The 15,397-nt window shown below is 38.3% G+C and overlaps 1 protein-coding gene across 1 annotated transcript in view; it reads left to right on the top strand.

Moving 5' to 3' along the window:
- Window positions 1-13,243, top strand: part of CLTRN (collectrin, amino acid transport regulator) — a 31,355-nt gene extending 18,112 nt beyond the window's left edge. Inside the window, exons 5-6 of the mRNA XM_066356246.1 lie at window positions 3,526-3,720; window positions 12,427-13,243. Coding sequence (XP_066212343.1) covers window positions 3,526-3,720; window positions 12,427-12,583 — 352 coding nt within the window. The 3' untranslated portion in view covers window positions 12,584-13,243. The remainder of the gene's footprint in view (window positions 1-3,525; window positions 3,721-12,426) is intronic.
- The last annotated feature ends 2,154 nt before the right edge of the window (window positions 13,244-15,397 follow it).

The raw sequence follows: 15,397 nt of genomic DNA, 5'->3' as shown, positions 1-15,397 counted from the left end.
ATTTAATCTGTACTGAACTAGAACATGTAATCAGTCCGAGAGGTAATAGAATAGCAAAGTGTTAACCAACCAGGCAGGTAGAGTGAGAATGCAGAACAACTTTGCATTTTACTCTGAGTTAGACCTTAGTAATGGGGTTCATTATTCTGTGTAAAGGTTTGTGTTCCCAGATTATTAGTATTAGGTTGTAAAAGCAAACAAGAAAACATTCTACAGTTTGGTAAAAATTACATTGAAATCATCTCCTGCTGTAGATGATCTGGTTGGGATTTTCCTTTATATTAATGAATAATGATGCCTCGGCATAGATTTGTATTTGCTAAAGGACACCTTTCCTGATAGCTTGGTGCAGGTCTGTAGAGATTCTTAAGCCATTAATGTCAAGTTCAGTACCTCCACTTTTCAATACAATAGTTACCAGCCATATGTGGCTCATGAGCACTTGAAATATAGTGAGTCCAAGATTAGATATGCTCTAAGTGTAAAGTACACACTGAATTTCAAAGACTTTGTACAAAATAAAATGTGAACCAACTCAATATTGATTATATGTTGAAAATATATTTTCTTAGACATGTTGGGAAAAATATATTATTAAAGTTAATTTCATCTATTTCTTTTTCCTTTTAAAAAATGCAGCTCCTAGAAAATTTTCAGTCACATATGAGACTCACATTCGATTCCTGTTTTTCAGGGTTGCTCTAGAGGTAAATGCAGTGAGCTTGTCTGGTGTGAATTTAGTAAAGGCGATACAATATCTCCAGGAGATCTTCTTATCTAGTTCTCAAATTTCAGTTAGAAGTTCAATTTTTTTATGTCAGTCAAATAAGTCTTTGCTACTAAGTCTTTCCTCACTGCTACTGTCACCATAAAGGCAGATGTTCCCCCAGGAAAAGTAGCATGTTTACTTTTATGTTTTCTAAAGCAGTGGTCCCCAAACCCCTGGGCCGCGGACCATGGGCCATTTGGTACCGGTCCTCAGAGAAAGAATAAATAACTTAAATTATTTCCATTTTATTTATATTTAAGTCTGAACGATGTTTTATTTTTAAAAAAAAATGACCAGATTCCCTCTGTTACATCCGTCTAAGACTCACTCTTGATGCTTGTCTCGGTCACGTGATACATTTATCTGTCCCACCCTAAAGGCCAGTCCATGGAAATATTTTCTGACATTAAACTGGTCCGTGGCCTAAAAAAGGTTGGAGACCACTGTTCTAAAGCACCACTGACTTGAATCACATGGAACTACTTGCAGTTTACTTAGAAAATCATACTATACCTATCTCCATTCCGTGCTCACTACACACTTTGGACTAAAGAACTCCTACTTGTTTCTCAATACACAGCTCAGAAGTTGCATTCTCAGGAAAGAAGCCCTGACTTCTCAATGATATACGTAGCCCTCTGCTGTGCTCCCCCATTTTTCCCATATCTGCCTCTTCCGTAGAACAGTTTTCATTGCACTGTGATTGTGGAGGGCCTCATTCACTACCCTTTAGACTCTAAGGTCCTTAGTATTTTTATTTCACTTCGTACCTACAGCACCTAGCACAGTATATGGCACTTAGTGACTTTCCCACAAATGTTTGTTAAATTAATAGAGAAATAAAAGATCAAATTGGTGGATTTGCAGCTGCTCCTGGATCCATGCTTTATTTTCTCTTCCTGGTTTTCTTTTCTTCTCCTGTTTATTATGCACTTTTTAACATAATTTTATCTTTTGGGACTATTGGTATTTATGTGAATCACTTTAAATAGATTCCTGTCATTTTAATCTACCATATTTCCCCATGTATAAGACACACCCTTTTTCAAAAAATTTGGAGTCTAAAAACGGTGCATCTTATACAGGGGTTGTAGATTTTTTTACTTGCATTTCCCGCTTTTTCATGCTTGTCTTTGTGCTCATTGTTTAGCACTTGTTACTGGTATATTACAGTAGGTTACATTTGGCCACATTCTGCCCAGAAATGGCTCAGAAAAGATTTTTGCACAGTGCTGAGTTCAAGTTAAAAGTGATCCAATTTGCAAAAGTGAATGGAAATCATGCTGCTGGACGTAAGTTTGGTCCTCCTCCAACTGAGAAATCAATCCAAGACTGGCTATGGGAAGAAGAACCCTAGTACTGAAAACGCCACGGCAGAAGAAGGCCATGAGAGGCAGTTCAGCAAAACGGCCTGATTTAGAGAGGGAACTGAAGATATGGATTTAAGAGCAAAGGGCAATTGGAATTGCTGTGTCCATAAAGATGGTTCAGCATGAGGCAAGAAGAATTGCTGATGAAAAAGAAGTTATGGATTTCAAAGGAGGACACAATTGGTGCATCAGGTTCATGAAACAGAATGGACTAAGCATGTGGACACTCACCAGACTTGCCCAAAAGATGCCTGAAAGCTATGAGCAGAAGGTCCTTGAATTTCATCGTTTTGTCATTCAGTGTCAGAAGATACATCAGTTTGAGTTGGGATAGATTACAAATATGGATAAAGTCCCCCTTCAATCTGATGTCCCAAGTAACAGAACTGCTGATAAGAAGGGGGTGAAAACTGTAACTGAAGACAAGTGGACATGAAAAGAGCCATTATGTAGTTGTTTCAGCTTGTTGTGCCAATGGAAACAAGTTGCCTCCTATGCTGATTTTCAAATACAGAACAATGCCAAAAGAAGACATTCCATGAGGAGTGATTGTCCACGTTCATGGCAAGGGTTGGATGGATCTGGATTGAATAAGATCTGGTTTGAGAAAGTTTGGAGAAGGAGACCAGGTGGGCTCTTATGTAAACTTGCCCTATTAGTGCTTGATCAGTTCAGGGCACACATAACAAAAACCACAAAGAACTTTGCTGCAGAGCAAAAAACAAAACTTGCTGTCATAGGAGAAGTTTGTATCTGGGTAAAAAGATCCGGGAATAATGTCAAGATTGAGATCATTGTCAAGTCATTTAATAAGTGTAGCATTTCAAATGTCATAGATGGAACTGAGGACGAGGCAATATATGAAGACAGTGATTTGTCATCAGACACAGATGAGGACAAGCTAATGGATGTGAGTTTTGACAGTGATGAGGAGTTGTATGAATTTTATGATGAACAAAACTTGAGTTCAATAACTTTATGTGATTATTACATTTTTAGAAAATTTCAGGCCCCAAAATTAAGATGTGTCTTATACTTGGGAGCGTCTTACACATGGGGAAATACGTTAGATGCTGCCTCTCAGGAAATAAAGCATGGTGGGCAGAGCTCAAAGCTCAAGACTTGCAGTTACTTGTAGGATTTGCAACAATAGAGGGCAGTAGTACACAGAAGAACATCTCTTTTGGCAGTCAGCAAAGCAGCGTATAAAAAGAATACCCCAGCATTAGTGCCCTCATCAAACTGTCTGGTCAACCTGAAGTCTCTTTCTATGAGGATGCTCTGTTTATTAAAAGAGCTATAATCATGGAGACATAGTTCTCTGTCTTTGTTCCTAATGTTTTATTTTTTCTGTCTTGTTTTGTTTTTATTGTCATTGAATTTTAGAATGAATAGGAACCGGATCAACAATGCCTTCTCTTTGAATGACCAGACTCTGGAATTTTTAAAAATTCCTTCCACTCTTGCACCACCCATAGACCCATCAGTTCCCATCTGGATTATTATATTTGGTGTGATATTTTGTATCGTCATTGTTGCAATTACATTATTGGTTTTATCAGGAATCCGGCAACGTAGAAGGTAAGATATTGAAAGGGAATGATTTTTCTATTTGCTCATGACTTGAAAAAATAAGGAGAGGATTTTGACATAGCTTAAGATAATGCCTTACACCTTAAACTTTGAAAAGCATTGGTGATTTTTAAAGTATCACTTATGCTCTTGTTTTTAGAGGCATTTTGGAGTCCAATGTCCTTTACTTAACTATGGCTCTTTCCATTACTATCATTCCCTCTATTTAACACCATATGAATGTTGCTTATCCAGAATCAATTTTAATATCCTTTGATTCTGAAAGCTGGATACGCAAAGCTAAGCAGATTTTGGGGGTAGGCAGAGTTCATCTTTGGTCGTCATCACCTCCAGATACCAGCAGTTGCACAGTTCTTTACATGCCTTCCCACCTTGGCCTGCCTCTTCTTGGCCCAGTGCCTGCAGCCGCCATGTTGTCCCAGGTACTTTTTCTCTATTTTATACTTCCTCCTTTTGGTGGGCGCTCATCCCTCTAGTGCTTATGGTATATAGATCTGCATTCCTCAAAGTGGCCTTTGAATCAATTCCTTGCATCAGACTTACCTGGAACACTTGTTTAAAATGTAGGTTCCTTGGCTCTACCCCAGACCCACTAAATTAGAATCTCTGAATGGGATGCATTTTAATGACTATTCAGATTATTCTAATTCATTTAGTTTGAGAGCTTCCAGTTTAGCAACTGATATATAGATTCCTACTCCTTGAGTTCATTTACCTGGATTCTGGGGCACTTGCAAGTTTTGCTGCCTAAATGATTAATATTACTTCCAGAGAGAATTTCAGACCAGTGCGAGAGTTATTACAGTAGCGTGGCTCACAGGGAGAAGAGACAGGATCTGTCAGCATGATGAAAAGAGAAAATTTTGTTTACCAGTACCTCTGCTCCAGAGGGAAAGTGGAGGGAGGCTTCAGCTCTTCACTAAACACTTTGATGCTACTAAGCCTTCTGTTCTGACACTGACAAAGGGGAATTTTGGTAAGTGGGACATGTGTTGTTTTCAAAAGGGTTGATGCCCAGATGCTACATGTGAGATGTGTCACCAAATGTGTGTTCAACTAAATAATTCTCTTGAGGTTTACTACTTTCTACATGTTTCACCTTAATTACTAGCAGAAGACAATCATTTACAATCTTGGGCTTTGTAGTTTTTTTTCACAAATGATAAAGGAAATGCTGTGGAATAAATATGATTTATGTCTAGTCCCTGACTCAAACTCAAAGATAAAGATCAAGTCGTACTTGCTTGATTTTCTTGAGCTTGGCATGACATGTAATGCAAAGAAACTTGGTACAAGTTGGTTGTTATTTTTTTCACAATATTAATAAATAATCTCTTGTAATATCTGAATACCTACATTTAGTATTTTAAAGTTTTAAATTCCAAAATTCTATAATTCTATGGTTGCTATTGATTGCAACCTTTATGAATTGACTTCACATCCTTGTTTCTCAATTTGTCACTAGTACGATATAGTGTAAGAGTTAGAAAAATAGACTCTGGAGATAAACTGCTTAGATTCCAAGTATTTATCACCTAATTCTGTTCTTATATATAATCCATTAACTATATGAATATCAGGAAGCACAGGCAATGAGTCAGGGAAATCAAGCTCAGGAGAATCTGGTTTGTGGCACTAGAGTCAAGTTGGTTAATTTTTTTTCTCTCTGTGTAGATAACTTTGCTAGAGTGACAGCAAGGTATACTGGAAATAATTAACTTGGTGGGATAAAAAGAGTTAATACAGTAAAGTGCTTAGAGTGGTGCCTGGCACACAGTGAGCGCTCAATAAGTGTTAGCTGTTACTATTATTTTATTAGCCTGCCATTTGCTGGCCTTTCAGATAGTTTGTGCTGGGATCAGCTATCTTTCCTTTTGAGCAGATTCTGCATTAATATAATAACTGGGTGTGTAGCATCATCATCTGTTTCCTGGGAGAAGTGAGGCTGTTGTTACAGCTTTGCGTTCACAAATTCATTTCATGTTCAAACTAGAAAAACAGATGGACAAATCTCTTTGTAAACCTGGAGAGCATCAATAATTAGCAAATAGAGTCAGGACAATTATGACAGCCTTCTGAAGATAAATTGATTTGTTGTGTTTTAAATTTGATGCAATATGTGATGGGCTTCGCTTGTGCAAAGTATTACTTCAAAGTGAGGACAAGGTGCAGTTTGAAGTGGTGAGAGCCCTGATAATTGTGATGAAAGCCCTTTCTAAACATGGAAAAGATTCAGTTTCCCCCAAAACTTTTTAGTCTTGAAGGAGACAAGATGAACTGTGTATCTTTCATTCACAATGATGTCTTTATTAGATCTGTCTAGCCCCACCCCAGAAGATGTTTTTAGTTCTCCGGTCAGCCTTATGATGATGGTGATGATGATGATGATGGTGATGATGATGATGATGATGGTGATGATGATAATGGTGTTGATGGTGATGGTGATGATGATGATGGTGATAGTGATGATGATGATGGTGATGATGATGGTGATGGTGATGATGGTGATAGTGATGATGATGATGGTGATGATGATGGTGATGATAGTGTTGAAGGTGATGGTGATGATGGTGGTAGTGATGATGATGGTGTTGATGATGATGGTGATGGTGATGATGATGATGGTGATGATGATAATGGTGTTGATGGTGATGGTGATGATGATGATGGTGATAGTGATGATGATGATGGTGATGATGATGGTGATGGTGATGATGATGATGGTGATAGTGATGATGATGATGGTGATGATGATGGTGATGATAGTGTTGAAGGTGATGGTGATGATGGTGGTAGTGATGATGATGGTGTTGATGATAATGGTGATGGTGATGATGATGATGGTTTTGCTGGTGATGGTGATGATGATAATGGTGATAATGATGATGATGGTGATAGTGATGATGATGGTGGTGTTGATGGTGATGATGATGGTGATGGTGATGATGATGATGGTGTTGATGGTGATGGTGATGATGATGATGGTGATAGTGATGATGATAATGGTGTTGATGGTGACGGTGATGATGGTGGTAGTGATGATGATGGTGGTGTTGATGGTGATGATGATGGTGATGGTGATGATGATGATGGTGTTGATGGTGATGGTGATGATGATGGTGATGGTGATGATGATGATGGTGATGGTGATGATGATAATGGTGTTGATGGTGATGGTGATGATGATGATGGTGGTGATAGTATAGTGATGATGATGATGATGGTGATGATGATGGTGGTGATAGTGATGATGGTGATGATGGTGGTGATGATAGTGTTGATGGTGATGGTGATGATGATGGTGGTGATAGTGCTGATGATGGTGCTGATGATGGTGATGATGATGGTGATGATAGTGTTGATGGTGATGGTGATGTTGGTGATGGTGATGGTGATGATGGTGGTGGTGATAGTGATGATGATGGTGATGATGATGATGGTTTGGCTGGTGATGATGATGGTGATGGTGATGATGGTGATAGTGATGATGATGATGGTGATGATGATGATGGTGTTGATGGTGATGATGATGGTGATGGTGATGATGATGATGGTGATAGTGATGATGATGATGGTGATGATGGTGATGATTATGGTAGTGATGATAGTGATGGTGGATGATGTTGACAATGGTGGTTATAGTAATGAGGCTGATGTGATCATGCTAATGGTGATGATGATGATGATACGATGTATGTTTTAGTAGAAAGAGCATTATATGGATACTCTTGGTTTTGGGTTCCAGTCTCAGGCTTGGCATTTATTAGCTGAGTGACCTGAGTAGGTCACATATGGAAAATGAGAACAATATTTTTCACCAAGCTCCCTAATTGTTGCAGAAATTTTATAGATACTAATTGTTTTTTTTTCTTTGTTGTTCTTAAATTTATATACTCAATAGGAATCAAATGTGTGTTTTGAGTAAAGACTGAGAGACTAAATGGAGTTCTAGTTTCACTCCTTTCACCAATCTTGTTCCATTCTGAAAGACAAGTTGCTCTATATATACTGCTCACAAAAATTAGGGGATATTTTATAGCTTCATATTAATTTTGAAATATCCCCTAATTTTGTGAACAGTATATATGCATCTGAGCTCCTTCATTTGAAAGACAGGGATACTAATCAATCTTCATAATATTGCAATGGGAATTAAATGAGATGATGTATGCAAAGCACTGGTTTGTGCCATGTAATAGATACGGATTATTTATTATTATTATTAATTTTGCTATCACATGGCAGATATAAAGTGATCTGCCTATGGTAATTTGGTTGGAAGGTACTGGTACCATTGCTTAAAACCAGATGGACTTGATCCCAAAGCCCACCAATCTCACTCTGCTACAGTGCCCACTGAAATTTTTCCAGCAACACTGTTTTCCCCAGGAATAATAAGTATTGATTATGAGGATAGTCCCAATTCTCCAATAAGTGATTCTGTGTTAAAAATTTATATTTGTGTGTCCTTTGTTGTTTTTCTGGTTATTCGTGTACCTTGACTCTTCAGCCCTATCTTATTGAAGGAAGACAGAAATACTTTCTGCTTTTATCTGCCACTACTTTATCTTGAGCAAACTCTATTCATTAACACCCCCTAGATCTGAGAGTGATTCCTTACCTCTTTTCCCCCTCATTTGTCCCCTTTCTCTCTGGACCTATGAGACATTATTCACTCACCAGGCTCCTAGCAGCTAGTTTCCGGTATTTTAGTCACTTTTTTTAATCCTCTTCCTGAACTACCTGACATTGCAGGAACAGCGGAAGTCATTAACACTCAATTTTATTTTTCAGGAAAAAGAATTCATGTTTTTAGCAGAACATCAAATCAAAATGATTCAAAACGATAGTTAAGTTTTATTATTCTTAGTAAGAGCAATACACAGGCAGTGAATCAGTTTATTACAGTCCACACTATGAGATGTGACAAAGTGCTGTGTTACTACTGTAAGGTAACCTTTGAGCTGCTTATAATGTCCACCAGTCAACATGTTACTCACACTGCACTTTGTGAAGCCCAGCGATACCAAGACTTTGTATAACTGATTCTAAGGTCATAAAGAATAATATGTACCTAATTTGCCACTCAAACAGCTCATTTTGCTACAGCAATTTCACTCAGAATATTTTTTATTGAGAAATCCTTCTTCTAAAGAAGAGAAACTTATCCTCATCTGTTTGCATCTTCTTCCCCATTCCTTTGAGATGCCTGATGGATTCTTTTTTCTTTGTGCTTGAAGAGGGGGAGACTATTTTTTGCAATGATCTGCCTGGGTTCAGCTTTCTGCAGTTTTTCTTCTAACTCCATAAAAACATTTTTAGGTAAAGAAATTGGTAAATCAATGCTGGAAACCATTATTTCTAAGACTATGTTGCATTGTCACCTACTTCAGACTGCTCCATTCACTAAGATCTTTGTACTATAGCTTTCATACTTACGTACAGAAATTCCAGGGAAAGATTAGACTGTTTCAAATTTATTTATTGTTAGGGAAATTATTATTCACTCCAAGCCCAATGAGGAGTTATTTGGAGGGAAATTGTATAAACTAGGCATTTTTTGATGATAATTGTAAATATATATACATTTGATACCAAGGTTTCATGTCTACTGAAACATCACTCCTCTATTTTATAGTCCATAAAATATAGGGGGGGGGGCATGAGTGAAATTTGGAGTTTTCCCTTTTATTAAATTCTTTCTTTTCACTTTAGGACATGGACTGTGTCTCTTTCAACACATAATAGGCCATTAAAACATAGCTATTAAATGAATGTTGGATACTATGAATGAAGTGATGTGATTGATGTTGATAGAATGTCATTGATTTTGCTTTCTGGAGAACATGGAAAGTGACAATACTCTTGTCCACAGAAGGAAGAGCCAAAGTATTCTAGTCCTCTGGTAGGTGACTTCACCTGGCTGGAGGGCTTTCTCATCACATGAAACTCTATGCCCACCCCAACCTGCACTGATTGCTGATTGCTGGACCTTAGAATTGCCAGTGCAGTGTCTTTACATTGGGGATGGAAAACACAGCAGCCTATCCTTTTCTGGGTCTCTGAAACTACAGCTCCCAACTTTCAATCCACTGTTTTGTCTGTAGTGACACATTTGACAATGGCATATAAAATGGCACAATACTTGCAAGTGATGACAGTGGGATCAACACTATTGGGTGCTGTTTTACCTTTCATTATGAACTCCAACTATTTGACATTATCTAATAAACCATCAGTGAAGCCTGGAAAAATCTATACTAACTCATAATTTCTATGATAGGAAAATGAGTATTTCCTCCATCCATTTGAAAAAAAATAACAATCCAAGAGATACAAGAAATACCACATGTATATGTTCCCTCCCTCCCTCCCTTCCTTCTGTCCTTCTTTCCCTCCCTCCTTCCCTCCCTTCCTCCCTTCCTTCCTTCCTTCCTTCCTTCCTTCCTTCCTTCCTTCCTTCCTTCCTTCCTTCCTTCTTTCCCTCCCTCCCTCCCTCTATCCCCTCCCTCCCTCCCTCTCTTTCTTTCTTTCTTTCTTTTCTCTTTCTTTCTTTTCTTTCTTTGTGGATCCCATTCAGGATCTACCCTGGGCTACTATCTGAGTAACTATGTCTACAGCATTAGTCCATCCATCCATTCATCTGTCCATTAATTTATTATCCAGCCAATCAGTCACTGATACACATTTGTTGATCTGTCCATCAATCCATCTGTCTAACTAGCTCTCCAGCCACCCATGTGTCTGACCATCCAATTCTAAGCCTACTTTGTACTGAGTCCAAATCAGCTGTTTTATAAAATCCCTTTAAATTTGGTTTTTGATTTCTCTGATTACTTCCTCCTGAAAGATTCAGGTAAAAAAAAATTGGTGATGGGGTGCGGAAAGAATACAGAATTAAATATATAATATATCATTTTAGCGGGTCACATCTGGAGGCACTTGTCAATTTGTCTTATTTGTTTGTGATGTTCACCAAACTCCTACCTTGACAAAATACAAATGTCTGTTTATAATTAGTACATTGCTTGTGGGGGTGATACACCGAGAGCATGTAAAATATTCTGTTCCCTAACAATCTCTCATTCAGTGGTTTAGTATTCATTGATGAGCTTCATCAGAATCAGTTATTATTATAGTAGTGATTTTCTATTTCTTTTATTCCTTCTATATTAGCATATATTAACTGCCACATTTTCATCATTACCTCTCTCTTTTCTCTCTTTCTCCTGCATATTCTTTAAAGCATATTAAAGTGGACTTTCCTATAGGACTAATAGGAAACTCTACCTCAGTCATCATTGGGGAACCTTCCCCACCTCCTCACCTGCCAGAGACTCACTAAGGTTCTAAGAGATTTCCACAGTGGTGGGAGTCCATCCTGGTCAATGAAGCAATGTCCACCATCCCAGCCATGTGATCCATTCAAGTCTGCCTCTTTTAAGTTTCCTTAGGTTCCTGGGATGATAGAACCTTTGGCAAGTCTGGGAGCCTTATGCTTAACCTCATGCCTGTGGTGCCCTAACACCTAACTTGTATAAGCCAGCCTCAAGAAAACTCTTATTCCCTGTGGTTGACTAGAGGTACCCACCTCTCTTTTTTCACTCCAAGCATAATGAAGTGTAACTGGGTCAACTTTTTTGGTCTCTCACAGGACAGGAAGAACCTTTGAATTAAAGGCTACAGCCCTCCACACTCCAAGAAATATTAATGGTCTGGTCACCATTTGGGTTGGGGTAGCAGCATATACAAAGGGTCTGAGAATGAGAAACTCAGAATTTATCCAGTCACTTTGTTTTTTGTTTTTGTTTTGAATGACCTGGAATTATAGCTCTGAGTTGTAATACAATCAGTAAAATGTGTTCTGAGTTCCAAAAACCCAACTTGCAAATGAACACAACTATTTTTTAATGAGTAGAGCCAAGTAGTGATATCTATAATTTATAATGTTACTTCCTTTCTACAAAGTAATGTGAGTTTGCTTCTTGATACCTCATTTCAATTTGATTTTCACTCAACATTTACAGACTGTTAATTTGTCAAATCCTGTGAAAGGAACTTATTACTTTTTTCAATTCAATTTTTGTGAAGTTTCCTAGAGCCAATTTAAAAAATTTATGTATTAATTTTAGAGATAGAGGAAGAGAGAGAGAAAGAGAGAGAGAGAGAGAGAGAGAGAGAGAGAGAGAGAAACATCAATTTGTTCATGTAAGTGCCCTGACTGGGGATCAAACCCACAACTTTTGTGTATCGGGACAACAATCTAACCAACTAAGCTATCCAGTCAGGGCTAGAGCCAAATTTTTTAACTTGCCAATTTACCATACATTTCATTCATATTCTTTCATGCAATTTGTGTGTGTGTGAATGTACCTGTATATATTAATGCATCCAAACATTTATTTATGTAAATATACCTATACATTCATTCATATACATATTCATGTATATTTATTTTAGTATTCCAAATAAGACCATTCATTCTGATCAATATGTATATGTCATCCATGCAGACTTTTATCTTGATACATCTTTTTACCGCATTAGCTTTTTATGATCATTGTAACTTATTTGAAAATACACAGGTATCGATTTTTTCATCATTCTAAGGTTCCTCTTTCCTGCTTTCCCTGCTGGTGCAAAAGACCATGCTTTCTCCTCCTAGATCCCAATCATTCTTTTTATGTGATTTAGGAAGAACCAGAGATCATCTGAAGTGGATGACACTGAAGATAAGTGTGAAAACACCATCACAATTGAAAATGGCATCCCCTGTGACCCCCTGGACACGAAGGGATGGCACATTAATGACACCTTCATGGCAGAGGATGAGCGGCTCACCCCTCTTTGAAGGGCTGCTGTTTTGCTTCCTAAGAAACTCAACACTTGTTTCTGTGCAACTGTTGAGCACGACAAATTATCAAGGGCAGATTACATATTTTGTTTCACCATTCTTCTTCTGTAAGAAATTTTGAATGTGCATGAAAGTGAAAGGCAGTCGATTATACCCGTGTAGACCATTGGAATCATAAGCTGTTAACTAAAGTATTCTAAAATATTTCCCTGACAACATGGTGTATTAGTGTAGTCATGTGGTGTTTGTAATTATTGATTTAAAAATCCACCAGTATTTAAACATTTCCAGAAATAAAGTCAGGCCACTATATATATTTCACACTCTGAAAATCTAAGGAAAAATATTTTTCCAATGGAGAATACTTATAATATGGTGTAGAAATCATTGGAAATCCTTTCTGAATATTGTTTATATCACTCTGTATATGACTAAGTAAGCAAGAATAAAGGTAATTATTGTAAATAGGATGGATAAAAATGGAAGTGTTGATAAACAAGGTGGACTTTGATCCTGTTATCAGACCAACAATTGCTTATATATTTTCTATCAGTCTCTAATAGGGCAGCTCTATTTGTTTACTATTTCTGCAATTTGTAAAAGTACAATCTATGCTAATTTTAATAAAGTGCTAATTATTTCTTTTTGATTATGTGACTGATTGTGGTCTGAGGTTTATTTTCACACTGTGAAACATAATAAGCCTAATTTTCATTAGTTATATTTGTTGTATATATATAATTGCTTAAACACACCTTGTAATTTTTAGATTTGGTTTTCCTTTCAGATAGGCCATGTGTCATTTTAAATTCTAATAACAATTATTATACATTTATTAATAGAAAGATAATCTACTGCTCAGTCTCCCACTGCCATCGCCCATAGTTGCTATTACAACAGTCTTTAGCTCACTTCCCTGCCTCCAGTATATCTCCCTGGATATTGACTCTAAGATGGATAATCGCATGAGAACGTTTATTGACTGCCCTCAGGAAATATACTTGTAAGAAGTGAGGAAGGCAAGTGTGGCAGACAGACTTTAAGGTATCTACCATCTTCTAATGTTTGCATCAGGTGTAAACTTCATTCAATCTGCACTCCTTGAATGAGGATGGGACCTGTGCCTGGCTCCTAATGAATAGAATACAGCAAAAATGATGAGCCATCACTCCTGTAATTACTTTATATTATGTCTGAGTATGTCTTGCTTGCAGACTTGTTGTAGAGACTCTCTTTACTGGCTTGATTAAGTGGCCATGTTGAAAGAGAAAGCCCATTTGAAAGAAACTGTGAGTAGCCTCTAGGAGTTGCTGATGGCCTCTTGACACTGAAGGCAGCCTCCAATCAATCAACAGCCAGCAAGAAGCTGGGGTCCTCAGTCCTACAATTACAAGGAAATGGATTCACAACAACTGGCATAAGTTTGGAAGCGGATGTTTCTGCAATTGAGTCTCCAGATAAGAATGCAGTCTGGCCACCACTTTTATTGCAGCCTGAGCAGAGGACCCAGCTAAGCTGTGCCCAGTCTCCTGATCCATGGATATTGTAAGATGATAAATGTGTTTCTTAAGCCACCAAGTTTGTGGCAATGTGTTAGGCAGCAATAGGAAAGTGATAAAGTAGGATTAGGCAGAGAAATAAGTGACCAGCAAAGGCCTGACCTGTGGTGGCACAGTGGATAAAGCATCGACCTCAAACGATGAGATTGCTGGGTCAAAACCCTGGGCTTGCCTGGTCAAAGCACATATGGGAGTTGATGTTTCCTGTTCCCACTTCTCTCTCTCTCTTCTCTCGAAAATAAAATCTTTAAAACGTTAAAAAAATTTTTTTAAAAGGAAGTGACAGCAACATGGTTACAACAGAAGCCTCAGCTGATGGATCCTTCAGGGAATTTAGGAGCTGAGATGGTCACTGATTGAGATAAGATAGCTGGCTTTTGTATTTCTTTAGCCACTTATGGTCATGGGTGCTCTCTGGGAGAGGTTCTGCCCTTGGGAAAGAACATTCCTTGTGGCTGGGGGCAGTTCCTATTGAAGGACTCATCAGTGAACCCTCAGAAACCATTATTTCCAGAAGTTGGGGACGGGTACATGGGCCCTGCAAAGGGGGCCTAGTAGGCCTCCAGAATATCCACCACACCCTCCACAGTCTACCGGCTACAACATAGCTTGAATGGATAGCCAAAATGCAAACCTGATCCTGTTGGTTCCTAACAGAAGCTTTTAATTTTTTTTGTTTTTTAATTACCATATTTCCCCATGTATAAGACACAGATTTTCCCCCAAAATTTGGAGTCTAAAAACTGGGAGCCTCTTATACAGTGGTTGTAGTTTTTTGTTTTTTTTTTTTACTTGCATTTCCTGCTTTTTTGCACTTGTTTTTGTGCTCATTGTTGAAAACAGTGATTCGTCATCAGACACAGATGAAGACAAACTAATGGATGGGAGTTTTGACAGTGACAAGGAGTTGTATGAATTTAATGATGATTAAAACTTGAGTTCAGCCTGACCAGCCAGTGGCACAGATGGACAGAGCATCAGACTGGGACACAATGGACCCAGTTTCGAAACCCCAAGGTCTCTGGCTTGAGTGCTTCTTATCAGACTTGAGCACAGGCTTACCAACTTGAGCACGGGGTTGTTGGCTTGAGTGTGCTCAAGCCAGGGATCATAGACATGGTCGCTGGCTTGAGCCCAAGGTTGCTGGCCTGAAGCCCAAGGTCACTGGCCTGAAGCCCAAGGTTACTGGCTTGAGCCCAAGGTCACTGGCTTGAGCAAGGAGTCACTGGCTTGAGCAAGGGGTTGCTGTGCT

This window comes from Saccopteryx leptura, chromosome X (genome assembly GCF_036850995.1).
Source record: "Saccopteryx leptura isolate mSacLep1 chromosome X, mSacLep1_pri_phased_curated, whole genome shotgun sequence".
NCBI classification, from domain to species: Eukaryota; Metazoa; Chordata; class Mammalia; order Chiroptera; family Emballonuridae; genus Saccopteryx; species Saccopteryx leptura.
Note: the sequence above shows the minus strand (reverse complement) of the source record. Positions and strands in the feature narration are given on the sequence as shown.